This window comes from Muscardinus avellanarius, assembly GCF_963383645.1.
Source record: "Muscardinus avellanarius genome assembly, chromosome: 19".
In the NCBI taxonomy this organism is placed as follows: Eukaryota; Metazoa; Chordata; class Mammalia; order Rodentia; family Gliridae; genus Muscardinus; species Muscardinus avellanarius.
Genome location: NC_137805.1, coordinates 14,495,486 through 14,523,248, shown reverse-complemented (window position 1 = coordinate 14,523,248; position 27,763 = coordinate 14,495,486). Strand labels below are relative to the sequence as shown.

At 49.7% G+C, this 27,763-nt stretch overlaps 1 protein-coding gene across 1 annotated transcript in view; it reads left to right on the top strand.

Moving 5' to 3' along the window:
* Positions 1 to 27,763, top strand: part of TMC2 (transmembrane channel like 2) — a gene marked incomplete at its 5' end in the record, with an annotated part of 58,800 nt that overhangs the window by 1,161 nt on the left and 29,876 nt on the right. The window contains 10 exons of the mRNA XM_080716429.1: positions 1,098 to 1,279; positions 1,539 to 1,672; positions 4,079 to 4,131; positions 9,706 to 9,758; positions 10,002 to 10,064; positions 12,162 to 12,444; positions 14,469 to 14,621; positions 20,095 to 20,185; positions 26,317 to 26,398; positions 27,058 to 27,164. Of these exons, the coding sequence (XP_080572555.1) occupies positions 1,098 to 1,279; positions 1,539 to 1,672; positions 4,079 to 4,131; positions 9,706 to 9,758; positions 10,002 to 10,064; positions 12,162 to 12,444; positions 14,469 to 14,621; positions 20,095 to 20,185; positions 26,317 to 26,398; positions 27,058 to 27,164 (1,201 nt within the window). The remainder of the gene's footprint in view (positions 1 to 1,097; positions 1,280 to 1,538; positions 1,673 to 4,078; positions 4,132 to 9,705; positions 9,759 to 10,001; positions 10,065 to 12,161; positions 12,445 to 14,468; positions 14,622 to 20,094; positions 20,186 to 26,316; positions 26,399 to 27,057; positions 27,165 to 27,763) is intronic.

The following is a 27,763-nucleotide window of genomic DNA, read 5'->3' as shown; positions in this document are numbered from 1 at the left end:
GAACATTTCTATGGCATAGCTTATTTGCAAGTGTTTATTTGTACATATGTAGTTTAGTTTCATCTTAATTTCACTAATTCAACATAAGAAGGTTCTTTTGAGTGGCCCGAGATATAAACGTGATGTGACACTATACACAACCTGATTAATTTGCTCTAACTACAGTAAGAGTGTACTTTTTAGTGTGACTATATTTCTGTGCTTGTCTGTACACATGAAATTTATATAACACAAAGATCATACTTTCTTTTTTTTTTTTTTTTGGTGGTCCTGGGGTTCCTGGAAACCCTTCTACCTCCGGGTTACACTCCCAGACCTATTTTATATTTTTTTTTAAATTTGGAAACAGGGTCTCTTAAGCCAGCGAGGCTGGTTTCGAACCAGCGCGATCCTCCTGTCTCCGCCTCCCAAGCGCGGGGATTACAAGCGTGCGCCACCACGCCCGGCTATACTTTTTATTTTAAATGAGTGATTTTAAGCTTGCTTTCACATAGACATGGTTTGTTTTAATTACCCATGAAATTGGGTTTAAGAATGTTACTTAGATTTACCATCTTTTGCTGTAACGTGCAGTACAGTGTTTGGTGGGGGCCTTCTGAGCCCGCATGTCAGTTTGCCTTTCTGAACTTCTGTACAATAAGAAGACAGTAGAAACGGGAGCAGTAGCATTCACCTGTAATCCCAGTCCTTGGGAGGCTGAGACAGGAAGATCACAGGTTAGAGGCCAGCCTCAGCAATTCAGCAAGACCCTCTTTCAAAATAAAAAATAGTAAAAAGGGCTGGGGTTATAACTTGGAGGTAGAATGCCCCTGGTTCAGTCCCCAGTGCCTAAAAAGATCAATATAGCTTGTTTTCAGTGTACTGGTCACTGTCCACCAGGTCTCCACTTTGCACTGCAGAGCTCCATGTTCTGGCCCAGCCTCTCCCCCACCACACACACCCTCCCTACACAAGGACCTTCCCCAGAGCCTCCAGTGGCTCTGCAGAGGGTGTGGAGGCTTTTCAGGAGGGAAGGTCTGGTTGAACAGACAGTCACAGCCCCAGCTCTTCTACCCCTGCTGTGGCAGGCCCTGGCCCCTCTCTGGGCCCCTCCCCAGATCCTTGCTAGAGAGACCCTCCCTGCGGGCCCCAAAGGCCACAGTTCCAGTTCTCTACTCAGCAGCTGAGCCCCTCCTCCCAGAGGTTAACTGGACCCCACCTCCCCCTCCAGATGCCTGGCCCCGGCTCTCCTTTTGGGGCTTAGACCCCACTGTTCCTCGAGAAGCGGCGCTGTCCACAAGTGCCCCCCACAAGCCAAACCTGGGACGTGTGGCCCAAAGTGTAAGTCTCGACCTTCCACTGCAGAGACTGGATAGGACTGACCCCCAACTCTGCACCAGAGGCTCCTGACCCCAACTCTCCACCAAAGACTTGTGACCCCCTTGCGCTAAGCGGAACAACACCCCCACTTGTCACTGCAGAGGAGGGGCCCTGATCTCCCTCAGAGACTGAGTGTCCACAGCCACCAAGGCCCCAGTCCTCCCTCCTTCCACCCACAGAGGCCGAGTCCCTGCTCCTTGCCCACCTGAGTGGGCCCAGAATCCCAGCTTCTGTGAGCTTCCAGCGGGAGGCGCCCACCCAACAGAGAGCAGCCAGAGCTGGCTCCATAGGGTCCCACGGCCTCCGCTGGTGGGTAAGGGGGTGTCAGAGTAATCAATCCATAACTCCCTCCCTTCCAGGGGACGTTACCCCTTCCAAGGTAACAAAACAAAACCAGGTTCAAAGAAGCCTTAGAAGCACTATGTTCACAATACATAGCCACAAGCTTGCGGCAGCATGTTGGTACCATCAGATCCCCACGGCCACTCTCCCGCCCGTACCGCACTGCCCCGCGGTGAGCTCTTGGTGTGGGCTCGCAGGAGGGCAACGGCGCCGGCTCCTGTTACCCAGCTGGGGTGTGACCTGCACGCAACTGGAGCCTCTCCATTGTGCTAGTTACAAGGTTCCGTGAGCGACACGGGATGTTTTGTAAGCAGATACCCCTAGCTAATTTTATATATGTGTGTATGTTTTTAATTGGAGAGATTAATTAGCAAAATGGCTCGAGGGGCTTCCCGTTGACAGGGTTTCGGTGACAAAGGCAGCCCCAGCTGAGGACGCTGCAACCCTTGGTGGAGATGACACAGGTTGTTTTGGTCGTAGTATTGGTTTTTAGGGTGTTATTTTCCCTGATCACCTACATGAAAGAGAAAACGAGTACGGAGCCTACCTTCCTTAGCTCTGCACACAGGAATGTTCATTCTGATGAAATGGGAGCTCACGCTCCTCCAGGATATTACCTAGGAGGACCATCTTGGTTTCTGTTGAGCCGCATGTACAATAAATGTAACTCAGCTATTAACTAGCTAAAAGCCTTGTGCTGAGAACAAATAAAAAGAAAATTCCACCAAAGGACAAAAGGCATGTTTTTGGGGCCGCCTGATTTAATTGCATGGTCCTTTTTTTTTTTTTTTACAGTACTGGAGGTGGAACCTAGGGGCATTCTACCTCTGAGTTACACCCCCAGCCCTATTTTTTATTCTTTATTTTGAAACAGGGTCTCACTGAGTTGCAAAGGGCCTCACTAAGTAGCTGAGGCTGTCTGTGAACCACGATCCTCCTGTCTCAGCCTCCCGAATGCTGCTGGGATTACAAGTGTGCGCCACCACGCCCAGCTAATTGCATGGTCCTCTAAATTACTTTTCTAAAAAAACCTGTGAATGTGTGAAGTCAGGAAATTTCATATTACAGCCATGCTGAAACCACCGCAAAGACAAGGCAAATTGTCATTAGGCAAATTCCAGGGGGCAGAGCAGAAAAGGACTCTTCCTGGAGGCTTGGATGCTGTGTGTGGACATCAGACCACCACACACACAGTTATTTAGGGAAATAGCTCATTCTCCAAGATGGGCCACGACTCACCATGCTGTAGCCCCCCCACCCCAAATAAGGACAGAGCCTTTTTTTTTTTTCAGTATTGGAGATTGAACCCAGGGGCATTCTACCTCTGAGCTACATCCCCAGCCCTATGTTATTTTTACTTTGAAACCAGGTCTTGTTAGGTTAATGAAAGTCTCACTATTTGCTGAAGCTGGCCTCAAACCTGCAATCCTCTTGTCTCAGCCTTCCAAGTACTAACTAGTATTACAAGTGTGCACCACTACACCCGGCTGTTTTTTTTTTTTTTAATTTTGAAACAGGGTCTCACTAAGTTGTAGAGGGCCTCATTAAGTTTCTAAAGCTGGCCAAGAACCTGTGATCCTCCTGTCTCAGCTTCCGAAGTCTTGGGATTACAAGCATGCACCACCACTCTGGGCTAGAACTAGTTTTTGAACAGAAGTTCTCGGGGTAGACTCATATACACTGCCCCGTCTTCTGCTATAACATGCCACCCACCCCGGGGGGAGCTGGATATCCATGCCTGCGTGACTCACCAGCACAGGGCGGGTGGCAGTGATGCAGACACCTGACAGAGTGGGATTTGGAGTTTTCTTAGAATGATATTAAATAGCAGAAAAAGAAATGTTTTATATTATATCACTTTTTTTTTTTTGGTGGTACTGGGGTTTCTGGAAGCCCTTCTACCTCCGGGCTACACTCCCAGACCTATTTTTATGTTTTTATTTGGAAACAGGGTCTCTTAAGCCAGCGCGGCTGGCTTCGAACCTGCGCGATCCTCCTGTCTCCGCCTCCCAAGCACGGGGATTACAAGCGTGTGCCACCACACCCGGCGCCTATTATAGCACCTTTAACAGCACAGTTTTTCCACTTTATTCGTGTGTGTGTGTGTGTGTGTGTGTGTGTGTGTGTGTGTGTGTTGCTAAGGGTGGAACCCAGGGGCTTTTCTACCTCCAGGCTATACTCCCAGACCTATTTTATACTTTATTTAGAAACAGGGTCTCACTAAGTTGCTGAGAGCCTCACTAAGTAGCTGAGGCTGGCTTCAAACCCGTGCGATCCTCCTGTCTCAGCCTCCCAAGCACTGGGATTCTAAGTGTGCACCACCATGCCTGGCATTTTTCCGCTTTTTAACAAGAGGCTCCACATTTTCCTTCTCCAGTGGGCCTTGCAGATCTATGTAGCCAGCTGTGCTGTTATGATTAGCCCTCAAGGGTACGTGAGGACGGAGGGGGAGGCTGTGGGATCCAAACAGTGCCCATAAGGTAAGGTGGCAGATGTGTTGTAGAATCATTGTGTCTGGTCTAGAGATATATTGTGGGAGTCTGTGTCCAAGCAGGTGAGCCACACAGGGGATGCTCAACCCATCCCGCCCACTTGGTAGACTCAGCCCCCTTGGCATCCTCATCCCTGCCCTCATCTCCCCTGAACCCTCCATCACACCAGTCTAGCTTCCAGTCCCCACCCCAGCCTGTAGCAGGAGGATGTGTGACTCTTGCCCTCTAGTCTAGAAAAGACAACACTGAATCTGTTCTCTAGCAGAGAGCCTGAGAGGGGCAGGGGAGGGATCATAAGAAGGGGAGAGAAAAGGAGAGGCGGGGCCGCTGGGGTCTAGCTTCAGCTGAGCCCACACAAAGCTCCGGAGCATGGAGGGCACGCTATGAAATGGTCTCCCCTTTGGACACAGCGACCTTGCAGCAGCCAGGACCTCAGGCCGGCTGGGGAGTGGTGGAGACTCGGGATTCGGCAGGGTCAGTGTGTGCCCTTGGCCCTGCTGATGGCGCACTTGTGATAGTTTGGGATGTCACTGTGGGTTCTTGTTCTTTGTTAGTTTAGAAAAAAATAGCCACAACTGCACTGCTGCAAGCTTCAGCAAAGTTTTATTATTCCAGGTAGAAAGGGGGACGGAACAATCAAAGCAGTGCGTCAGAGGCAGCACAGTGGAGTACCCTGAAAGTAGGACACTGTGGTCTCTGAACATACAGCTTTGTGTGTGTGTGGTACTGGGGATGGAACCCAGGGCATTCTACCTCTGAGCTACACTCCCAGCCCTATTTTTTTTTTCTTTATTTTGAAACAGGGTCTCACTGAGTTGTAGAGGGCCTCACTAAGTAGCTGAGGCTGTCTCGAACCGCGATCCTCCTGTCTCAGCCTCTCAAATGCTGGGATTACAAGCGTGCGCCACCACAACCAGCTTCATATAGCATTTTAATAAGAATTCATTATCTCCTTTCTCCCACCCTGCTTAGCCAATGGTCCTCTTTTCCCACCAAAAGCAGGTGCAGGCCGCCAGTTCTCTGCTGTGTGAGCCTTGCTGTTATCCTGCTTTGTTCAGCCTCAGGTCTGAAACGCTAAACAAATGTGTTACTTGGTTATCAAGGTCGGGGGCTGCATGGTAGAAGCTTGCTTTGTTTTGGGTTTTATTTTTATTCTTAACAGTTAAAGCATGTATTGTCCACCTGTGACCTTGATGAGTTCTCAGCTTCTTATCTCTGTCTGCTAGAAGTTATTGACTCTGTTGAAAATTATTTCATAATAAAGAAAAAAGACACAGGAATATCATCTTTTAAAGTATGAAGGTTTGGAGAGCTATAACGGTTGTGTGCTCTTAGCCATTAATATCAGGTTAATATAGCTTGCTTTTGTTATTTAACTTTAGCCTGAACTGTTGTGAGAATCTATATAATTCTTTTTCTAAGTGTAGGTATCAGTGTTTTTTTAAATTTCTTTTTTTTTTGGGGGGGGGTACTGGGGATTGAACCTAGAGGCATTCTACCTCCAAGCTATGACCCCAGCCTCACTCTTTCTTTCTTTCTTTCTTTCTTTCTTTCTTTCTTTCTTTCTTTCTTTCTTTCTTTTGTGGTACTGGGGGTGGAACCCAGGGGCTTTTTACCTCTGGGCTATACTCCCAGACCTATTTTATATTTTATTTGGAAACAGGGTCTCACTAAGTTGCTGAGAGCCTCACTAAGTAGCTGAAGCTGGCTTCAAACCTGCGTGATCCTCCTGTCTCAGCCTCCCAAGCGTGGGGATTACAAGCGTGCACCACCACGCCTGACCTGGTATCTGTGTTTTAACTTTCAGTGTCCAGCAGGACTAACAAGCCAACTTTTAGCCGATCAAGGTCAACCTTGGTTGCGGCTCTTGGCTGACAGCTTAGAGACAGAGAAAAGGATTTTATTGTTCTGCCTAAGTATGAAAGCTTGTTTTCATTAGTCATCAACACTGCCCTTATTAGCAATCAATCCCTATCCCGGAGACGAGTACGAGGGCTTTATTCAGTGGCCAAAGAGTGGGGAGGTGGGAGTCCTGACTTGCAAATCAACTTCCCCACTCCAGGGACTTGAGGGGTTACCGATAGAGGATCGGAAGAGTGAAGGAGAGAGGAAGAGGCTAAGAAAGAGGAGGGACATTCCTGTCTTCTCTGGGAATACGGGGAGACCTGACACAACTCCTCCGCCACTTCTTTTTGCTCTATATCTGGTGTGGTGGGTGTCTTTAGCCTTGAAGGCAGAGAAGGAGAGAGGGAGAGGGAGAGGGAGAGGGAGAGAGAGAGAGAGAGAGAGAGAGAGAGTCAGTCTATGTCAAACTAAGTCTGTATCATAGTTCTAGATTAAACGTTTCTAAAGGCCGGGCATGGTGGCGCACGCTTGTAATCCCCACGCTTGGGAGGCAGAGACAGGAGGATCGCGCTGGTTCGAAGCCAGCCTTGCTGGCCTAAGAGACCCTGTTTCCAAAACAAAATATATATATATATATAAAAATAGGTCTGGGAGTGTAGCCCGGAGGTAGAAGGGCTTCCAGGAACCCCAGAACCACCAAAAAAAAAAAAAAAACATTTCTCAAATGATCATCAACCTGTCCACACGCAGAGCTGAGTCCAGTCTGATCCTAAGGTCAAGGCAGCAAAGGAAACAGACCCAAGAGGAGCCAGAGATGTTCCAGCTGGCTCCAGTCACCCACCTGCAGACCCTCTGTAGTCAGTGTTTTGGGGAAAGGTGAATTTCAGGCTCCTGAAGACTAACCTAGGCAACCGCTATAGCGTGACCCACTTGTCAGAGTGTTACCTACGGCGGAGCTAGGGGGTGACTAACATTGCCCGCTGTGTGACCACCAAAATCACTGACTCTTAAGCCGACTAAGAACCAGTAGAGGGAGCGGGTTTATTTAGGGTTTCTCCCAACAACAATAGTTTTAACCTAGCACTCTGGTTTCCTTTTCACACTCTCCGAGACCTCCTCACTCTTACCCGATGTGTCTTGATCTCTGAAGTTTGGGAATCCCATAAATGGTATGCAAAGAAAAGGCCAAAGCCTCTGTTGAGCGTTTAACTTCCAAGCTTGGACCTTGAGTTCCATGGTATTGATTGTGGAAAACGGGCTTTGTTGTGAGAGATAAAAAAAAAAGAAAAATTTGTCAATTCCTAGGTCCCTTCAGACACCGAAGGGCTCAACCTAGCCGCCTGAGACACAGAAACACAGGCAGGCGTCTGTATTTCATCACTGATGGATTCCCAGAGCTGAAACTGGGGTCTGGCCCTAGTCTGGGCTCATTGGTGTCGTCTGTAGTATAGACAGGCAGGAGCTGGAACCCAAGGAATTCCCTCTGAAGATGGAAGGGCTGTGGAAAGCTCTCCTCCTTCAGTCACAGAGAGCGGAACGGCAGGGTCCTCACTCCTAAGAGGGCACCCCAGCAAGACCCTGGCGCTCATTTCCCCCAGCCAGGCCACGCTGTCGCCACGTGGACAGGAACCTGCAGGGGGACAGAGGCCACTGAGAGCCCCTTGCCATCATTTTCCCTGAAGGTTGGGAGGGACAGCAGGAACCAGCCGGGTCACGGGTCAAGGTGAGGCCACAGGGGCCGGCGTGGTGGCCCAGCTTGCAATCCCAGTACTTGGGAGGCTGAGATAGGAGGATAGAGGTTCGCAGATGGCCTCAGCTGCTTAGGCCCTTTGCAACTCAGATGCTGTTTCAAAATAAGGAATAAAAAAAATAGGGCTGGGGGTGTAGCTCAGAGGTAGAATGCCCTGGGTTACATCTGCAGTACTAAAAAGAAAGAAAAAAGGTGGAGGTTACAAAAAAAAGTTTGAAAGGTTGAGATATTCCCAACACATGGTAGTTCCTATGCCCTCCCCCTGTACAAGGTCCATGGTGGCCGGCTCTCTTACCCCTGAACCCCTGGAAACCGGGCAGGAGAGGAGAGGAGGCACCTGGCCTGGCCAGAGGCTGGTCCTGGTACAGGCTTTCAATACTGTGTGTGTGGCAAAACCCTTTGGCATCCTCATAAAATCCGTAGACCCTTCTCAGAACAGAGATTTCAAGTCTATCAAATAAAACATTAGGATTGCCAGGGAGACCAATGATTCTGAAACAGATAGCAATATCATTTCAAACATCTGTCCTAGTAACTAAATAACAGGATCTTGTGGCAGGTCTATGGTATTGTTGTATGCAGGTTCAGCGAGAAATCAGAGTCCAAGGGGACATGGCAAATGAAGCCTTTATTAGCTGGCCAGCAGTGGTACCCTCAGTCTAAAATCTGACTGGAGGGGCGCACGTCTGCCGGGGAAAAGGGTTTATATAGGGGAGGAAGAAGACAGAGAAAAAAGAACACACACACACACACACACACACACACACACACACACACACACGGAGGCCTTGGGATGAGCTGGAGCCAGCAGGCCACCTTCCAGAAGCAGAAGAGGCGGTTATCTATATCTTATTTGGCGAGAGCTTAATGTCTCAACCTTGAGCAGCACAATTTACTTCTGTTCAGTGGGATGGAACCCAGGGGCATTCTACCTCCGAGCTACGCCCCCTTTTATTCTTTGCAATTTGAACAGGGTCTCACTAAGTTGCAGAGGGTCTCACTAAGTAGCTGAGGCTGTCTGCGAACCGCGATCCTCCAGTCTCAGCCTCCCGAATGCTGGGATTACAAGGGTGTGCCACCACGCCTGGCTAATATCTGTGACTTCTGCGGGAACAAAATCACAATTTTTTTTTGTCATAATTGAGGAAAACACTAAATTTCAGTGAAAGCCTAGGAAAAAATAAGATTCCTATCACTGTTCACAGACCCACAAAATTCCATCTACCACAGTGGGAGTTGCAGGGATCCCAGACTAAGAATCCTTCAGTCCTGCAGGTGTGGTGGCGCACACCTATGATTCTAGTACTTGGGAGGCTGAGCTAGGAGGTTCACAAGTTTGAGGCCAGACTCAGCAACTCAGCAAGACTCTGTTTCAAAGTAAAAAATAAAAAGGGCTGGGAGTGTAGCTCTGGGTAGAATGCCTCTGGGTTCAATCCCTGGTGCTACACACACACACACACACACACACACACACACACACACACACTACATACATACATACATACATATATATATATATATATATATATATAACTTACTGGAGGGAATATATATATATATATATATATATATATATATATATATATATATCTCAGTCTGAAATGCTGTGACCACCTTCCAGAGGTCCCCCTGAAAGTCCTCCGTGATGGTTACCCAAGCAACCCAATCTATCCTCCCTGCAGCAGGCAGCTGAGTGAGTTGGGCAGGTAGGACAGTCATCAGGGGACTCGGGACTCCTGCACCAGGTCCAAGTATAGACTCCTCAGGCCCAGTCCAGACCCACTGGTCCAAATGCCCAGGGTTCACTCCAGCAAAAGCCCAACAGCAACTTACACAAGCATCCTGGGATTGCCTTGGCTCCTTGTGCCAGGGAGAGAGCCCGGGATGCGGCTCACACCTGCCCTGGCCGGAGTCCAGGTGGTATCAGGAGATGAGCCTGCGGCTCCGGGCCCTCCACGGCCCCCCCATGTGTAAGCGATGCCTGAAACCCGAGCCATGCAGCCCTGGGCAGGGAAACCCGAGCGGAGGAGTGTGTGGCGGGATTGAGGGCTGGGAACGCACCGTCGCTCCCCATCTCTCTCCCAAATGTCCCTGACCCCCACGCTTGGGCTCAAAGCCTGGCTGCTCTCAGGCTCCGGCGAGGGAGGTCCGTCACCCTGAGGGCAGGAGAGGGTCCAGGCTGCAGGTGCTCGTGGCTGCACAGACTGCGTGAGCCTTCGGGGACCTCGGGAGCCTGCTGACCATGAGCCGCCAGGCCCAGGGCCCGGGGGAGGAAGGTGAGTCCTGGCCCCGTCTTCCTGGGGACACCTGCGGCAGTCCCGGGCAGAAGTGGGGACGGTGGACGGGGTCTGGAGGGCATGTTTGAGTCCAGGGCGGTGGCGGGCTCAGGAGGGTTATGCATCCTCCCTGCCTCCAGGAGATGGAGGGATTGTCACTTCCTCACAGAACTTACTGGAGGGATCAGAAACCACCCAGGGTTTGTGTTAATGTGAGTGCTGGAAGCCATCATGGCCTGCCAGGCTCGTCCAGCCTCCTGCTGCCTCTGTTGCATTTGCTTTTCTATAGCGATACCACTCAGCAGACGTCTGTCTGTCTGTCTATCTGGGGTGGGGAGTTTGGGCATATTCAGACCTCATGACTTTTTTTTTTTTTTTTTTTTTTTGGTGCTGGAGATTGAATTCAGGGTCATTCTACCTCTGAGATACTCCCCTACCCCTATTTAATTTTTTTTTAATTTGGAAAAAGGGTCTTGCTAAGTTGCTAAGAGCCTGGCTAAATCACTGAGGCTAGCTCCAAACCGGCAATCCTCCTGTCTCAGCCTCCCAAGTACTGAGATCACAGGCATAATCTCAGCGCCACCATGCCCAACACCTCATGAACCCTCCAAGGTGTGTCGACTTGAGGGAGGCCATCACACACCAACGGAGGCCTTCCGCAGTGCGGGGGCACCTGGGGTGGGGCACATGTCCCAGGACAGCCATTTACCCTCCTCCTGTCCTTCGCAGCGCCTGGTGGAGCGAGAAGGCAGCCCAGGGGCCGCTCTCCACGCACAGGTGAGAAGGGGCGATGGGTCCAGGGGTACGTGGTGCCGGTCACCTCCACAGCCCAGCTGCTGGTCCCACATTGTCCGTCAGCGCCCCCTCCCTCAAACTCCACACTCAGGAGGCTGAGACCGGAGGATCGCGGTTTGCGGACAGCCTCAGCTACTTAGTGAGGCCCTTTGCAACTCAGCGAGACCCTGTTTCAAAATAAAGAATAAGCCGGGCATGGAACACACACTTGTGATCCCAGTACTTGGGAGGCTGAGACAGGAGGATTGCACGGGTTCAAAGCCAGCCTCAGCAGCTTAGTGAAGTGTTCAGCACCTTAGTGAGACCCTGTTTCCAAAAAATATATAAAAATAGGTCTGGAGGTGTAGCTCGGAGATAGAAGGCTCCTGGATTCCATCCCCAGTACCACAAAAAATAAAAAATAAGAAATAAAGAATAAAAATTAGGGCTGGGGGTGTGGCTCGGAGGTAGAATGCCTCTGGGTTCCATCCCCAGTACCGAAACAACAAACAAAAACCCTAGGGAAAACTGTATTTTGGAGACAGCCTCAGACATGTGATTGGAAGACAAAGGATACATACTAACAGCCATCAATTAAAGACCTGAACCTGTTTGTTCAGGTTTGTTTCACCCTCGCTGAGTGACATTTCTTCTTGGGTTTAGGGCAGGATATTTATCACCTGAGAGTGAGTCTTCAGGGAAACAGCGATTCAGAAGGTCAGAGACTGACTACCCGGCTTTCTCAAACATTTTCATGATAAAAATAGTATGGCAACATGCCATAATCCAGGATCCTGGCACAAGCTCCAGAAAGCATTTTTCCCCCCTGAGGATTGAACCCAGGTTCGGTCTACCTCTGAGCTACACACCCAGTCCTTTTTTTTTTTTTTAATTTTATTTATTTATTTTATTTATTTATTTGCAGTACTGGGGATGGAACCCAGGGGCATTCTACCTCCGAGCCACACCCCCAGCCCTGTTTATTTTTTATTCTTTATTTGGAAACAGGGTCTCGCTGAGCTGTAAAGGGCCTAAGTAGCTGAGGCTGTCAGTGAATCTCGATCCTCCTGTCTCCGCCTCTGGAACGCTGGGATTACAAGGGTCCACCACCATCCCTGGCTGCCCTTTTTTATATTGAAACAGGGGTAAGTTACTGAGGGTCTCACTTAAGTTGCTGTCCTCGAACTTCGGTCCTCCTGTCTCAGCCTCCCAAGTAGTGGGATTACAGGTGCACCCAGGACGCCTGGAATCCAGGTAGCATCCAGAACCGCACTTTCCCAGGCCAAGGCAGGGGGCCCTCAGTGTCCTCTTCCTACCCCACAGCTGACCCATCGGAGAGGAGATCCTCCAGGAAGCGGGCGCCCAAGGCCGAGGGCGCGCAGGGCCGGCGCGGAGCCCCCCCTGGCCAAGAGCCGACCGGGAGCAGCCGGAGGCCTGGGTCTCCCAGGAGGAAGCCAACGGGGAGTTGCCGCGAGGAGCAGCGGAGTCCAGAAAGGACCAGCCCGAGGACCAGCGAGGGGAGGAGGAAGAGGGAGGCGGCGGCTCCCAAGACTGAGAAGGAGGCCCTGGGGAAGGAGGAGGCCTGGAGGCGGCCCAGGAACCCCAGGTGTGCTGCTCGGCCTCCCGCCTCCCTCCGGGAGAGGCCTCCCTGGTGCCCGCAGCAGAGATGAGCCTCGGGGTCACGAGGGATGGAGGGGCTGCCAGGCGCTCTCGACCCCAGTGCCCCTGTCCCGGGTAATGGGGACCGCGTGGCGCAGAGGCAGGTTGAGAGCTCAGGTCCCCTGGATTTGAGCTGGTGGCTCACCCTGGCTACTGAAAGAGCTCAGGAGAATGAACGGAGCCGGATTTGGGAGTCACACCCCTCGCCATTCGCACTGTTTTCTCTTGGGAAAAAATGAGGTTGGCTAAGCCGGGCGCACGCTCGTAATCCCAGTACCCGGGACCTGAGACAGGAGGATCGCAGGTTCGAAGCCAGCCTCAGCTACTTGGTGAGGCCGTCGGCAATTTAGCGAGACCCTGTTTTCAAGGAAAAAATAAAATAGGACTGGGGGTGTAGCTAAAAGGTAGAAGGCACAGGGAGGCTGAAACAGGAGGATAGCAGACAGGCTCAGTCACTTAGTGAGGCCCTGTTTCAAAATAAAGAATACAAAATAGGGCTGGGGGTGTAGCTCGGAGGTAGAATGCCCCTGGGTTCCATCCCCAGAAAAATAAATAAATAAATAAATAAATAAATAAATAAATAAGCAAGCAAGCTAGGTGTGGTGACTCCCTCCTGTAAAACCAGTACTTACGAGGCTGAGATAGGAGGATGGACCGTTCAAGGACAGCCTCCACAACTTAGCAAGACTCTGGGAATGTAGCTCAGAGGTAGAATGTCCATGGATTCAACCCCCAGTACCACCAAAGGAAAAAAAAATAAAAGATTTGTTAAGGGCTGGGGATGGATGTGGTTCAACAGTAGAACATCCCTGGATTTACTTCCCAGTGAGGAAGAGAAAACACTTCTCCCCGCTGTGAAGTGCTAGGGTGCGGGGGTTGAATGATTCCTTTGTCTTCCTCCATCTGCTAGCACTAGCACCCGTGAGGTCCTGGACAGAGGAGGCTGTGAAAGGCGGAGGTCAGAAAATTCGTTTCGTTTTTTGTGATCAGCTTTGTTTTCTTTCTGTTGGTTTTTGTGGTGGTGGGGATAGGACCCGGGTGCCTTCTACCTTTGAGCTACGCCCCCAGCCCTATTTTAGTTTTTCTTTGGAAACAGGGTCTCACTGAGTTGCCGACAGCCTCACCAAGTAGCTGAGGCTGGCTTTGAACCTGCGATCCTCCTGGCTCTCTGTGCCTCCCGTTGCCCCTCGTTGGGTTTGATGTTTGAGGAGTCTCCTGTCGTCAAGCTGAGAAGGAGCGCACCAGGACTGTGACAAAGAGCTGCGGTTCCCTCTGCAGGGTCTAACAAGCCATCTTCACTCACACCCTCAGTGTTTTATTTTCCTCTCCATCTTCACAGAGGGGGAAATACCGCCCAGTCAGGAGGCTGCTGACTTCCACCACGCCCGACTTATTATTTTTACTTTTTTTTTTTTTACTCTTTATTTCAAAACAAGGTCTCACAGCCGGGCGTGGTGGCGCACGCTTGTAATCCCCGCACTTGGGAGGCTGAGACAGGAGGATCGCGCAGGTTCGAAGCCAGCCTCAGCTACTTAGTGAGGCTCTCAGCAATTTAGTGAGACCCTGTTTCCAAAGAAAAATATAAAATAGGGCTGGGAGTAGAACCCGGAGGTAGAGAGTCCCTGGGTTCCACCTCCAGTACCACCAAAAACAAACAAACAACAAAAAAAGCAAGGCCTCACTAAGTTGCAGAGGGCCTCATTAAGTAGCTGAGGCTGTCTGAGAACCACGATCCTCTGGTCTCCACCTCCCAAATGCTGGGATTACAAGCGTGCGCCACCACAGAGCTGCCCTCGAGTGGGTGGGGAGACTCTGGGAAATGGAGTTTGGAGTTTGGGGAGGCTGCGTGTGGTGCCCGGGCTACAGGATGGGCCAGCCGTGTGAGTGTCAGGGAGGTAGGGGCCCTGCGTCCCGCGCTGGGCTCCCCCCTTCCTTTCCTTCTCCTCTGCAACTTTCCTCCTCTGCCCACAGGTCGTCTTCCTTGGCCTCCAGCACCTCTGGGGCCGAGTCCTTGTCTGAGGAGGAACTGGCCCAGATCCTGGAGCAGGTAGAGGAAAAAAAGAAGCTGATCGCCACCATGCGCAACCAGCCCTGGCCCATGGCTAAGAAGCTGAGGGAGCTCAGGTGGGAGGCTCCTGGTCCTCCTGAGGAGCGGGCGGGGTCACCAGGGGGACGATTTCCTCTCCTACCCCCACGCTGAGAGCAGCACCTGGGGTGGGGCACCATGAGAGCCCAGCAGGCTTGCGGCTTGCCAGCACCAGGCAGGTCCTGCGGGAGAGAAGGAAGACCTGTGCCCAGCTCCTCCCTTGCCCAGCCCCCTGCCCGTGCCCTCCCCTGCCCACCACATCTGCTGGTGCCGCCTCCCTTAGGACCCAGCACTGCGGACACTGTGACGCCCTCCCCAGCAAGGCCAGAGCTCTTGTTCCCTTTAACCCATTTGGGCCCATGGTCCCGGATGCAGAGCAGCAGCGAACATATCACTTACGTTAACTTTGAAATGACTATTCTGGTTTGGTTTTTTTGTTTTTATTTTTATTTTTGTGGTACTGGGGATGAAACCCAGGGGCATTCTACCTCTGAGCTGCACCCCAGCCCTATTTTTTTTTTTTTTTTTTTTTTGGTGGTACTGGGGATGGAACCCAGGGGCCTTCTACCTCTGGGCTACACTCCCAGACCTAATTTTATATTTTTTATTTGGAAACAGGGTCTCTTAAGCCAGCTGAGGCTGGCTTCGAACCTGCGCGATCCTCCTGTCTCAGCCTCCCAAGCGCTGGGATTACAAGCGTGCACCACCACGCCCTGCTTTTTATTCTTTATTTTGAAACAGGGTCTCATTAAGTTGCAAAGGGCCTCACTAAGTAGCCGAGACTGTCCACAAACCACAATCCTTCTGTCTCAGCCTCCCGAATGCTGGGATTACAAGCGTGCGCCACCACGCCCGGCATATTTTGACACTCTTTACCCCAAGAGAAATAGCAAAGATTAGGCCACATCAACCACACTGCAGACCCTGCCAAGGGTTTTATAAATAGAGCTTATTCCACCACCCCGCAAATTATTGCAGGTGCAGCTGCAAAAAGCAGCCCTCCTCGCCCTGCCTTGAGGTTCCACTGCAGGCCAGCACTGCCAACAGAACTGCCTGCCAGGATGATGATCTGTAAAATCTGTGCTGTCGACACGGGCGCTGCTAGTCACACGCGGCTGCTGAGCGCTTGACATGTACTTAGCGTGACCAAGAAAGTAAAATTTAGAGCCAGGCATTGAGACGCATGCTTGTCCTTGGCAGGCTGAGACAGGAGGATCCCAGGTTTGCAGTCAGCCTCAGCTGCTCTGTGAGGCCCTCCACAGCTGAGTGAGATCGTTTTTCAAAATAAATAAAAAATAGGGCTGGGGCTGTAGCTCAGACGTAGAATGCCCCTGGGTTCTATCCCCAGTTATGCACACACACACACTCACACACACACTGAATTTTAAAAATTAAATTTATTTAAAGTTATGCATAGCATAGTAACAATAGTTAACAACATGTATTACATCCCTAAAAATTGTTCAGAGTAAATATTAAGGCTCCTCGCTACAAAAAAAAAAAAAAAGCTAATGAGCTAAGCATGGTCGCACACACTTGTCATCCCAGGACTTGAGACAGGAGGATCGAGACCACCAGCCTCAGCAATTTAGCAAGACTCTCAGCAAGACCCTGTTTCAAAATAAAAATAAAGAGCCGGGCGTGGTGGCGCACGCTTGTCATCCCCGCGCTTGGGAGGCAGAGACAGGAGGATGGCGCAGGTTCGAAGCCAGCCGGCATGCTGGCTTAGGAGACCCTGTTTCCAAATAAAAATGTTAAAATAGGTCTGGGAGTGTAGCCCGGAGGTAGAAGGGCTTCCAGGAACCCCAGTACCACCAAAAAATAAAAATAAAAAGATAAGGAAATGAAAAGGGCTGGGGTAGAATGCCCCAGAGCTAGGATACCTTAGAGGTAGAAGAGCCCTAGGTTTAATTCCTGGTACCAAAATAAATAAATAAATAAAAAGTTGAGTGAAGTTATGCATATGCTAATCAGCTTGATTTAACCATCCCCCTAATATATACATTGATCAAAACATCATGTTAATGCTATAAATGAACATGTTTTATTTGTCTTAAAACCCTAAAATTAACAAATAGTTTTAGGTTGAGTACAGTGGCACATGCCTGTAATCCTAGTTCTTAGGAGGCTGAGACAGGAGGATCACAGGTTCTAGGATAGACTCGGCAACTTAGTGAGACCCTGCTTCAAAATAAAAAGTAAAATAAGGCTGGGGGTTTAGCTCAGAGGTGGAATGCACCTGGGTTCAATCCCCAGTACCTCAAATTAATAAAAATGATAATAATAATAATAATAATAATAATAATAATAAATTTAAACAGCCACACGGGGCTAGTGACCACAGTTTGGATGGGACGCTCTGCTCTGGGCAGTGCTGGCCTCCCTCCCTTCCTCTAGGATGGGCTCTCCTTCCTGTCCGCGGGGCCGCACAGCCACCTGTCACTCTCACAGAATTTCACCCCACTCAGGTGTCACCTGAACACATCTTTTATTAACAGTGGAAAAAGAGCATCCTGGATGCTTATAAAAATGAGATCTCCAGCTGGCTGGAAGTATGAGGCCCAGGAAAACCCTAACCAGAGGAGAAATCTGCACCTCCTCCTGCCTGGGGGGCGGGTGATGTGCCAGGATGGGCAGGGGCTGAGGCCCGAGAAGCTACAGACCACCTTTCTCACGGGACCATGACCGCTCTTTAACAGTGGGTCCCCTCCCTCCAGGCCTCCCTCCTTCCTCTCTCCCTCCCTCTCTCCTTCCCCAAGATGTCTCATCCTAGGCTCAAATGTAAGGCTTTCCAGCTTCTGGGTCTCTACTCCAGCTGGGCCTCTGCCTAGAAGACCCTTACTTTCTGCAGCCCAGATGCCTAATTTTTTTTTTTTCAGTCCTGGGAATTAAAACCAGGGGCATTCTACTTATGAAGCTACACTCCCAGCCTTATGTATGTATGTATGTATGTATGTATGTATGTATGTATGTACTGGAGATGGAACCCAGGGACATTCTACCTCCAAGCTACACTCCCAGTCCTATTTTTTATTCTTTATTTTGAAACAGAGTCTCACTGAGTTGCAAAGGGCCTCACTAAGTAGCTAAGGCTGTCCGCAAACCATAATCCTCCTGTCTCAGCCTCCCAAATGCTGGGATTACAAGCATGTGCCACCATGCCAGATTTTTTTTTTTTTTTGTATCAGGGTCTCACTAAGTTGTAAAGGGCTTCACTAAGTAGCTGAGGCTGTCCACAACCTGCGATCCTCTTGTCTCAGCCTCTCAAGTACTGGGATTTCAAGCGTGCGCCACCATGCCCGGCCAGCTGGCTGATTCTTACACACCCAGTAAGACTCTGGCCAAGAGTTCCCTCTGCAGTGAAGTCCTGTGCCCCTCCCCACACACAGGCTGAGTATTTACTGTCCCTCTGATCCAGCGCCACTGCCCCGCACCTGACTGGACGCTCTCGCGTGCAGAGCGGCTGCAGTCATCCCTTAGCAGTCTTCCTCTTCTGTGTACAGGGTACGGAGGGCTCCCTGGTGCCAGCTCTGTCCTCAGTGCAGTGTAACAATTCAGCCCTTACAATCACCCTGTGACGTAGGTTCTAGCGTTATTGTCCCCCATGTACTGGTGAGGAAATGAGTCACGGAGCCATCGAGTCACTGGCCAAGGCCGCACACAAGCCAGGATTTGAACCCAGGGTTTCTGGCTCTCGAGGCTGCGCCCTTCACGTTGTAACCATCTCTCCAGGATACCGGACATGCTGGGATGCACCCTTCGCCTGCTCCTAGCAGTAAAGTCTCCAGCTGCAGATGATTTCCCAGAGGATGGCTTCTCCTTCTCCTCCTCCTTCTCCTTCTCCTCCTCCTCCTCCTCCTCCTTCTTCTCCTTTCTTTCTTTTCTTTTCTTTCTTTCTTTCTTTTTTTTTTTTGCGGGTCTGAGGCAGGGAGGTAGAATGCCCCTGGGTTCCATCCCTGGCACTGAAAAAAAAAAAAAGATACAGGCGGGAGGTAGTGCTGGCAAAAAACCGTCAGTGCCCGCGAGTTAGGGATGTCCCTTTAACCACAGGTGAGCCCCGCAGCCTTGTCAGAAGCTCCATGTCTTAGAAGATTACCCAAACTGCCTGCTTGCTTCAGAGAGATCAGAAGACTTCAGTTCTAGGAAGACAAGGAGATGCGCTGTTCCCTACTCTTCCCGTGTGACTAAAACCCTGGACATTATGCATAAGGCAAACACAAGATTTGGAAAGTGAGGGTGAATTGATTAAGGACCTCTGGACCCAAGGCACGGCAGGGCGGTGGGTTCCTGGGTTTTCTTTTGGTCTTATGTGCCCCAGGCTGGTTACTGGAGAAGCCCGCAACCAGAAACACCAACAGGTGGGTGCTGCGGTTCCCAGCTGGGGCTCGAGTCCTCCTCCCCGTTCATGGTTATAGAGATCAGAGAGCCCCAGCCACAGATGGCTACAAATTTCCCTGCTCCTCATTTTCCTGACTTTCCCTTCTGCCACACTGGCCAACTCTCTACTTTCCCAGCCGTTAAAGATCTCGTGTGATTACATCAGGCCTGTCCATATGATCAAAACAGTCCCCAGTGATCCTAATGAAATTTGCAGTCCCTTTGGCCATCTACCAGTCCATGCACAGGTTAACACCCAGGGCAAAGGTCGCGAGGAGGGGACAGATGTCTGCCTCCCACAAGGATCTGCGAGCTACCTCGCATTGTTCTTGGCATTTGGGAAACTTCAGTGGGTGAAACAGACAAAATGCCCGGCCCTTGTAGAATTTATATTCTAACCAGAGGTACAAACACACACAAGGCTGTCAGCCACTGTCATATCCACAGCCCAGTTGTGCCCAAATAACCGGGTGGGTCGCTGGAAAGCCAAAGAAAGCGCCTGGAGACGGCACACAGGACACTTGGTTTATGGCAGAAACTTAGAAGGTCGGTGACCGCTCCAAACAGAGCCCAGCAGTGGCAAGCTGACAGGTGGCACCTCCATCCCTCGCTGTGCGCTGCCAGGCGGCCCCTCCTCGCCCTCGGTGTTTTGTCCAGTGATGGCCAGCTGGACAAGTGACACCTGTCCTTTCCACAGAGCCCTCAGTTCTGTGTCGCCCTGAGCAGACACACGTTTGTATGTTCCGGGGCACAGGTGGCGACGTCATCAGCACGGGCGGTGATGTCGTTGGTCTGACTTAGAGTTCTTGTGTGCTCAGCATCCCAAGGAGCCGCCGTCCCGGCGCAGGAGCAAGACAGCAGCGTCCTGCAGATAGCCCAGCCGGCCCCGCTCCCAGCGTGCAGGGAGAAAGCCCATGGTCCTCCGGATAACCCGAGTCGGGCTCCCCCACCCGGCTTGCGCGCCTTGCTTCCTTAACTCAGCTAGGTTTGGGGGACAGAAAGGGACATTCAGGGACATGGTGTTTTACATCCTCTTTTTTTTAGAGATGACATGGCCACTATGTCCCCTGCGGGTTTAGATTTCCTTTGGTTAGGTGTTAATTGAATTTCTGCTTTTTCTTTTTCCCTGAACAGAGAGGCGCAGGCATTTGTGGAGAAATACGAAGGTGCCCTGGGGAAGGGGAAAGGCAGGCGACTCTACGCTTACAGGATCCTGATGGCCAAGGTGTGTGGTGGAGGGCAGCTACCCTGGGGGCGGGGCTGCTCAGCCTAGGAGTGCGCAGGACCCACCCCCCCAACAGGCGCCTGCCCAGCCCCCTGAGGCTGGGTCCAGTAGACCACTCTGATTCCTCCAGAGACGGAAACCAACTGCATCCTGCCAATATTCTATACTTACGTGTCAGGGCTTCAACAGACATGAGGTGTGTTCCCCCAGTGAATACACCCACAGAAGTAAGAATGTTAAAACGACTGGAAATGCCAAGCATGGTGGCACGTGCCTGTACCCCCAGCACTTGGGAGGCTGAGACAGGAGGATCACAGGTTCGAAGCCAGCTTCAACAACTTAGCAAACTCTCACCAACTTAGTGAGACGATTGATTGATTGATTGATTGATTGATTGAGGTACTGGGGACTGAATGAACCCAGGGGCATTTTGGCATTCTACCTCTGAGCTTATTTATTCTGTGTGTGTGTGTGTGTGTGTGTGTGTGTGTGTATGGAATCCAGAGGCATCCTACCTTCAAGCTATATCACCAGCCCTATTTTTTATTCTTTATTTTGAAACAGGGTCTCACTGAGTTGCAAAGGTCCTCACCAGGATCCTCCTGTCTCAGCCTATTTTATTCTTTTATTTTGAAACAGGGTCTCACTAAGTTGTTGAGGCGGGCCACAAACCTGTGATCCTCCTGTCTCAACCTCCCAAGTATTGGGATTACAAGCGTGTGCCACCACGCTCTGCTAACCCAGGGGCATTCTACCTCTGAGCTACACCTCCAGCCTTTTTTTATTCTTTATTTTGAAGCAAGGCCTCACTAAGTTGCCAAGGCTAGCTGAGAACCTATGACCCTCCTAACTCGGCCTTCCAAGTACTAAAATTACAAATGGCTGTACTTGCTTAATAATAGCAAATGAATAACATTAATTCCTCCTTATACTGTAAATCAGTTTACGGGCATATTCATTTTTTACAAAGTCCATCTTTATAGACTATGTTGATAATTTTTATGTGTTCCCTGTTTCTTTGTTTTTAATGTTTATCCCTTTCTAAGACGGGCGTGGCGGCGCACGCTTGTCATCCCCGCGCTTGGGAGGCTGAGACAGGAGGATCGCGCGGGTTCGAAGCCAGCCTCGGCTACTGAGTGAGGCTCTCGGCAACTTAGTGAGACCCTGTTTCCAAATAAAATAGAAAATAGGTCTGGGAGTAGAGCCCGGAGGTAGAAAAGCCCCTGGGTTCCACCCCTGTACCACCAATAAATAAATAAATAAATAAGTAAAATAAATAAGAAAATAAAATTAATAATAATAATAATAATTCTTATCCCTTTCTTAGGGCCGTATTGATAATTCATATTCTCCCCAACCTTAACTGTTCCACTAAAGTCTTCATATGTATTAACATAGAGCTATACTCTATATCCGTTGGTATGAATCCTTTTATTCCTAATATTGCTTTTTCTCCCTTTACAGTTATAAATGCCCGGCAGCCATCTATGGGCAATTTTATTAATCTTATCAAGAAATTGCACGCTCAGATCTTTTTTTCCTCAAGGGAGAAATATGCTCTTCAAATCTATTTTTTCTAGTCTTTTAGTATAAAAAACAAGGCCACCACAAATACCCCTTTATGTGTTTGTCTTAGATCCCTGGTTGTTTTTATTACAACAGAACAGAATCCCCTAAATAGTGTGGCGAGTTCAAAAGTATGCGTTTGTTTGTTTGTTTGTTTGCGGGTCTGGGGATGGAACCCAGGGGCATTTGACCTCCAAGCTACACCCCCTGCCCTATTTTTTATTCTTTATTTTGAAACCGGGTCTCACTGAGTTGCAGAGGGCCTCACTAAATAGCTGAGGCTGTCTGCGAACCGCGATCCTCCGGTCTCAGCCTCCCGAATGCTGGGATTACAAGCGTGCGCCACCACGCCCGGGCGTATTTATGTTTTAATATACATTCCCAGATTACTGTCCCCAACTTGTAGCAGCCCATACTTAAGTGAACAAAGCCTGACGATGACTTAAACGCATTAGTTATGCATGTCTTTAAAACTCTGTGATAATATACTGAGTAAAAAAAAAAAAAAAAAAAAACGGTTATTAATCTTCCTTAAGTTGCATGCACTACTTTTTTTTTTTTTTTGGTGGTACTGGGGGTAAAACCCAGAGGCTTTCTACCTCCAGCTATACTCCCAGACCTATTTTATATTTTATTTGGAAACAGGGTCTCACTAAGTTGCTGAGAGCCTCACTAAGTAGCTGAGGCTGGCTTCGAACCCGTGCGATCCTCTGTCTCAGCCTCCCAAGCGCGGGGATTACAAGCGTGCGCCACCACGCCCGGCCTGCATGCACTACTTTTTTTTTTTTTATCATGGCAAAGAACACTTAACTTGAGAGTCACCTTCTTAATAAACTTTTAGGTGTGCAGTACCGTATTGGTAAGCAGAGGCACAATGATTCCGCTCAGTTAAGTCTCCATCACGCAGCCCTAGTTTCCTCCATGGCAGAGGTTCGCTGTCTGTTCTCTCAAGCCCGTATTTACCTTCCCTCGCTGTTTTTCATTCTTTTTCTCTTTTTGCAGTCTCAGAAACTCTCAGGTGTCTTATCAACACTACAGAATCCGTCTTCCTCCGTGTCTTGATTATGTTGAATGTTTCTTTTCATTCCATTACTGAACACTTAAAGCTTCCTGTAATCCTTCCAGACCTCATACTATATTCTTTTTAAAGTCTCAGATTGGCTGGTTGTGGTGGCACACGCTTGTCATCACAGGACATGGGAAGTTGAGACAGGAGGATGGCGAGTTCAAAGCCAGCCTCAGCAACTTAGCGAGACCCTGTTTCAGAATAAGAAATAAAAGCCAAGCATTGTGGCGCACACTTGTAATTTCAGTACTTGGGAGGCTGAGGCAGGAGGATCACAGGTACGAGGACAGCCTCAGCAAGTATTGAGACTCTCATCAACCGACCAAGAGATCCTATTTCAAAAACAAAAATACAAAGAGTGCAGCTTGGAGATAGAAAGCCCCTGGTTTCAATTCCCAGTACCATCATAAAAAAAAAAAAACCCTCAAATTGTCATCCTTTACTTTAGAAGCCAGTTTTTCCACACCCTCCTGAATACTTATGGATCTCAGGGAATGCTTACCACAAATCTGAAAGAACAGGTGTCCCCTTGCCCTTATCCTGCAGTTCTGTGTCTCAGGCCTGCCTGGTTGCTTCCTCTTAGTCACCCAGAGCAGGATTTCACCCTCAAGACAGGCCGGGTCATCTGCCTGGCCCCTGTCTGACCCACACTGAAGCCTTCTCCTTCTGTCTAGAAGGCATAGCAACTAGGACCCCAGTCCCAGGGCCGGGAGCCCATCTCACACAGCCCCGAGGAAGAGACTTGGGTCTTCTGCCCACGCCCAGCCCAGATTCTAACCCTCTGAATGAATAAAGGTCATAGCTTGAATACCCAGCTCCTCCCGACCTCTCTCCACCTCTGCCCCCCTCCAGGGCGTCAAGTTCACTCCGAGATGCTCGCAGCCTCGCAAGGCTTGTAAGCAGGGTGGTCATAAGCGAAGCTAAACCTTCCTCCCAATCCCAGCCTGTTAGTTTACAATGAAAGCTGTTGCCATAGAAACTAAAACACACACAGCCCAGGCGACAGGCAAATGCTCTCGCTTTGGGAAGACCTGTTAAGAAGCGAAATAAGCCAAAGCTTTTTTATTTATTTACTTATTTTACAGCTCTGGGGATTGAACCCAGGGGTATTCTACCTCCGAGCTACACCCCCAACCTCATTTTTAATTCTTTATTTGGAAACAGGGTCTCACTGAGTTGCGGAGGGCCTCACTAGGTAGCTGAGGCTGGCTGTGAACCTGCGATCTTCCTGTTTCAGCCTCCCAAGAACTGAGATAACAAGCGTGCGCCACAACACCCAGCTTCAGACAAAGACTTTTCTTTACACACAGAATCAGGGAGAGTGGCCGAGGCCGGGGCCGGAGCAGCTGGGCTCCGTCGCCTGCCTTTCCCGCGCCCTCCAGACCGTCAGCGGTCCTTAACCAGGCTGCCCTCTTCTTTTCTGCATCTCTCTCTTCTGACAGGCATTTTTCTTCTTTATTCAGTAAAAAACAGACCTGGGAAATCAGGCCTGAAAACCTCTGATTTCTTCTTATAAACCTTTCATCCTTCAGTGACTTTACAGGAGAAAAATCTCATTTCCTTCAGGAACAAGTTTTTAGGAGATGTGTGTGTGTGTGTGTGTGTGTGTGTGTGTGTGTGTGTGTGTGTGTGTGTATGTGTGTGGTGTTACTGGGGATTGAACCAGAGGCTTCTACTTCTGAGCTACACTCTCAGCCTTATTGTTATGTGTGTGTGTGTGTGTGTGTGTGTGTGTGTGTATGTGTGTTACTGGGGGTGGAACCCAGAGGATTTCTACCTTCGGTCTACACTCCCAGACCTATTTTCTATTTTATTTGGAAACAGGGTCTCACTAAGTTGCTGAGAGCCTCACTAAGTATCTGAGGCTGGCTTCAACCCTGTGCAATCCTCCTGTCTCAGCCTCCCAAGTGCGGGGATTACACGCGTGCGTCATCACGCTTGGCCAGCCTTATTTTTTTTTTAAAGGAGGTCTCACTAAGTTGCAGAGGGCCTCATTAAATTGCTGAGGCTAGCCTCAAACCGGTGGTCCTCTTGTCTCAGCCTCCCGAGTACTGGGATTACAAGTGTGCGCCACCACACCTGGCCTAGGAGACTTTTAAATAATCAAAACTAATAGAAAGCCTGGCACAGTAGCGCACGCTTGTAATCCCAGCACTTGGGAGGCTGAGACAGGAGGATCACACAGGTTCAAAGCCAACCTCACTGGCTTAAGAGACCCTGTTTCCAAATAAAATATATAAAGTAGGTCTGGGAGTGTAGCCCAGAGGTAGAAGGGTTCCATCCCCAGTACCACCAAAAAAAAAAAAAAAAAAAAAAAAAAAAAAGGTCTGGGAGTATAGAGTCCCCATGTTTCACCTCCAATACCCCCCCCCAAAAAAAAATTTGATAGAATCTGTTTCCTAGTACCTCTCAGCCTGCTATTTTTCTGTGTTTTTTTTTCTAATTTTCTACATTTTTTTTTATTCTAAATGGATTTGTTTCGGGGGGCGTGGGGTAAGGCTGGCAGAGAGCAAACCCCGGGGAAGCCACAGAACAACACTCAGCATGTGGCAGACTGGTCCCCGGGTCCCCAGTGATCTAAACTCTGCTCGTTGAACCGAGGACAGACCATGTGTGCTAGTCAGCTGTGTCCCTGCAGCAAAGACCCGAGATACTCAGCTTATAAAGAAATAAAAACTTATTTTGGCTCACAGTTTCAAAGGGCTCCTCGTGCTTTGAGCCTGTAGGGAGACAGCACAGTGTCGTGGTTGAGCAGAGCTGTTCACTGCACGACCAACATGCAAAGGAAGACAGGAAGAAAGAAGGGGAGGCCGGGATACGCCAATGACCTAAAGACCTCCCGTTAAGCCTCGTCAAGGCTTCACAGCCTCCCCGTAGCACCACCCTGGGGACAAATCTTTTAACACATGGGTCCAGAGAGAACATTCTAGATCTAAACAATCGCCATTGAAAGTAGAAAAAATGTTTTCTTACACTTTTCAGAAAAGCAAGGCTGTTGTTTTCCCAGGAGAATGGGCGGCCATCAGTTGAGATCTCTCTAGCAGTTCCACTAGCCTTGGCAACAATCCTGTCAGATTTAGGTATTTGTCTGTCTGCCGAACAAGAGTGCAAAAACTCACGAGTACAAAAGATTTCTTTTTCCCCTGAGTTTTTGTTTGAAAGTGGAGAAAGCTGTATCGGAGGTTGCTAGCCCAACTTGATCCCCCAAACCAGAAACTGCACCCAGAACTTCTGAAGTCACCTACCCAAACCTGAGATGTTACCAGCGCTGTAGACCAACTTCAAGGAACTGCCGTTGCCCAGCTTTGCTCTGTCCCACATCTGACGCTGGGGACACCAAGGTGTGAGCACCATCTCTGCAGGCCGCTCAGGGATGCAGATGGTGGGGACCCAGACGACAGTGCACCCTCCTGTGGATGCGCCCCCCCCATCCCCCGTGAGCCCCGCGGACTGCAGGACGGCGTGTTCACCTCTGAGGGGCTTGCCTGTTTCATTTCAGAAATGGATCAAGTTTAAGAGAGACTTTGATAACTTCAAGACCCAGTGTATTCCCTGGGAAATGAAGATCAAGGACATCGAAAGTAAGTATTTTGCCATCACTGTTTTTAAGTGGTTTCCTTGAGAGTCTTCCACGAACTGGAATTGTGTTCTTGACCTGAGTGTGTGTGTGTGTGTGTGTGTGTGTGAGAGAGAGAGAGAGAGAGAGAGAGAGAGAGAGAGAGAGAGAGAGAGAGAGACTGGGGATGGAACCCAGAGGTATTCTACCTTGAGCTACACTCCCGGCCCAATTGTATTTCTTATTTGGAAACAGTGTCTCACTAGGTTTCTGAGAGTCTCACTACTTGCTGAGGCTGTCCTTGAACCTGGGATTCTCCTGTCTCAGCCTCCCAAGTACTGGGATTACAGGTGTGCGCCACCACCCCGGGCTTTGATTCGATTGTCTCACAGAGTCTGTTGTATTAGGCAAAGCAAAACAAAACAAAGAGTGGGTTTTGGACCAATAGGACCAGGATTTAATTCACTGTCTCACTTCCTGGTTGAGGATGCTTAGAGACGTCAGTGAGCCCCACAGAACATCCCGGTGCATCTGGGAAAAGAAAACGGAGTGAAGGATGTCTGCTCCACAGACCGACGTGAACCCTGCCTCTGTCACACCACACACACACACACACACACAGTGCTCAGCAGGGTGCCTCCGCTCCACCCCGCACACTGACGCACCCGACCCTTCTCCCTCCAGGTCATTTTGGTTCTTCAGTGGCGTCGTATTTCATCTTTCTGCGATGGATGTATGGAGTTAACCTCGTCCTTTTTGGCTTAATATTTGGTCTAGTTATAATCCCAGAGGTAAGGAAAGAAAGGGAGGGAGGGAGGGAGGGAGGGAGGGAGGGAGGGAGGGAGGGAGGGAGGGAGGGAGGACACTTCCTCTATGAGTTGGGTTAAGTCTTCCCATGCCTTCATCTTTATTTATGTTACCCAAATACTCTCTGTTTTACAAAGAATCAGACATTCATTTTAAATCCTATACTTGTGAGCTGGGCGGGTGGCACACGCTTGTAATCCCTGCCTTTGGGAGGCAGAGATCAGAGGATCATGGTTTACAGACAGCCTCAGCTACTTGGTGAGGCCCTCTGCAACTCAGTGAGACCTGGTTTCAAAACAAAGAATAAAAACTAGGGCAGGGAAGCCGGGCGTGGTGGCACACGCTTGTAATCCCTGCTCTTGGGAGGCTGAGACAGGAGGATCGTGCAGGTTCAAAACCAGCCTCAGCTACTTAGTGAGGCTCTCAGCAACTTAGTGAGACCCTGTTTCCAAATAAAAAACTATATATATAAAATAAGTCTGGGAGTATAGCCGGGAGGTAGAAAGCCTCTGGGTTCCACCCCCAGTACCACCAAAAAAAACAAAAAACAAAAAACTAGGGCAAGGGGTGTAGCGCGGAGGTC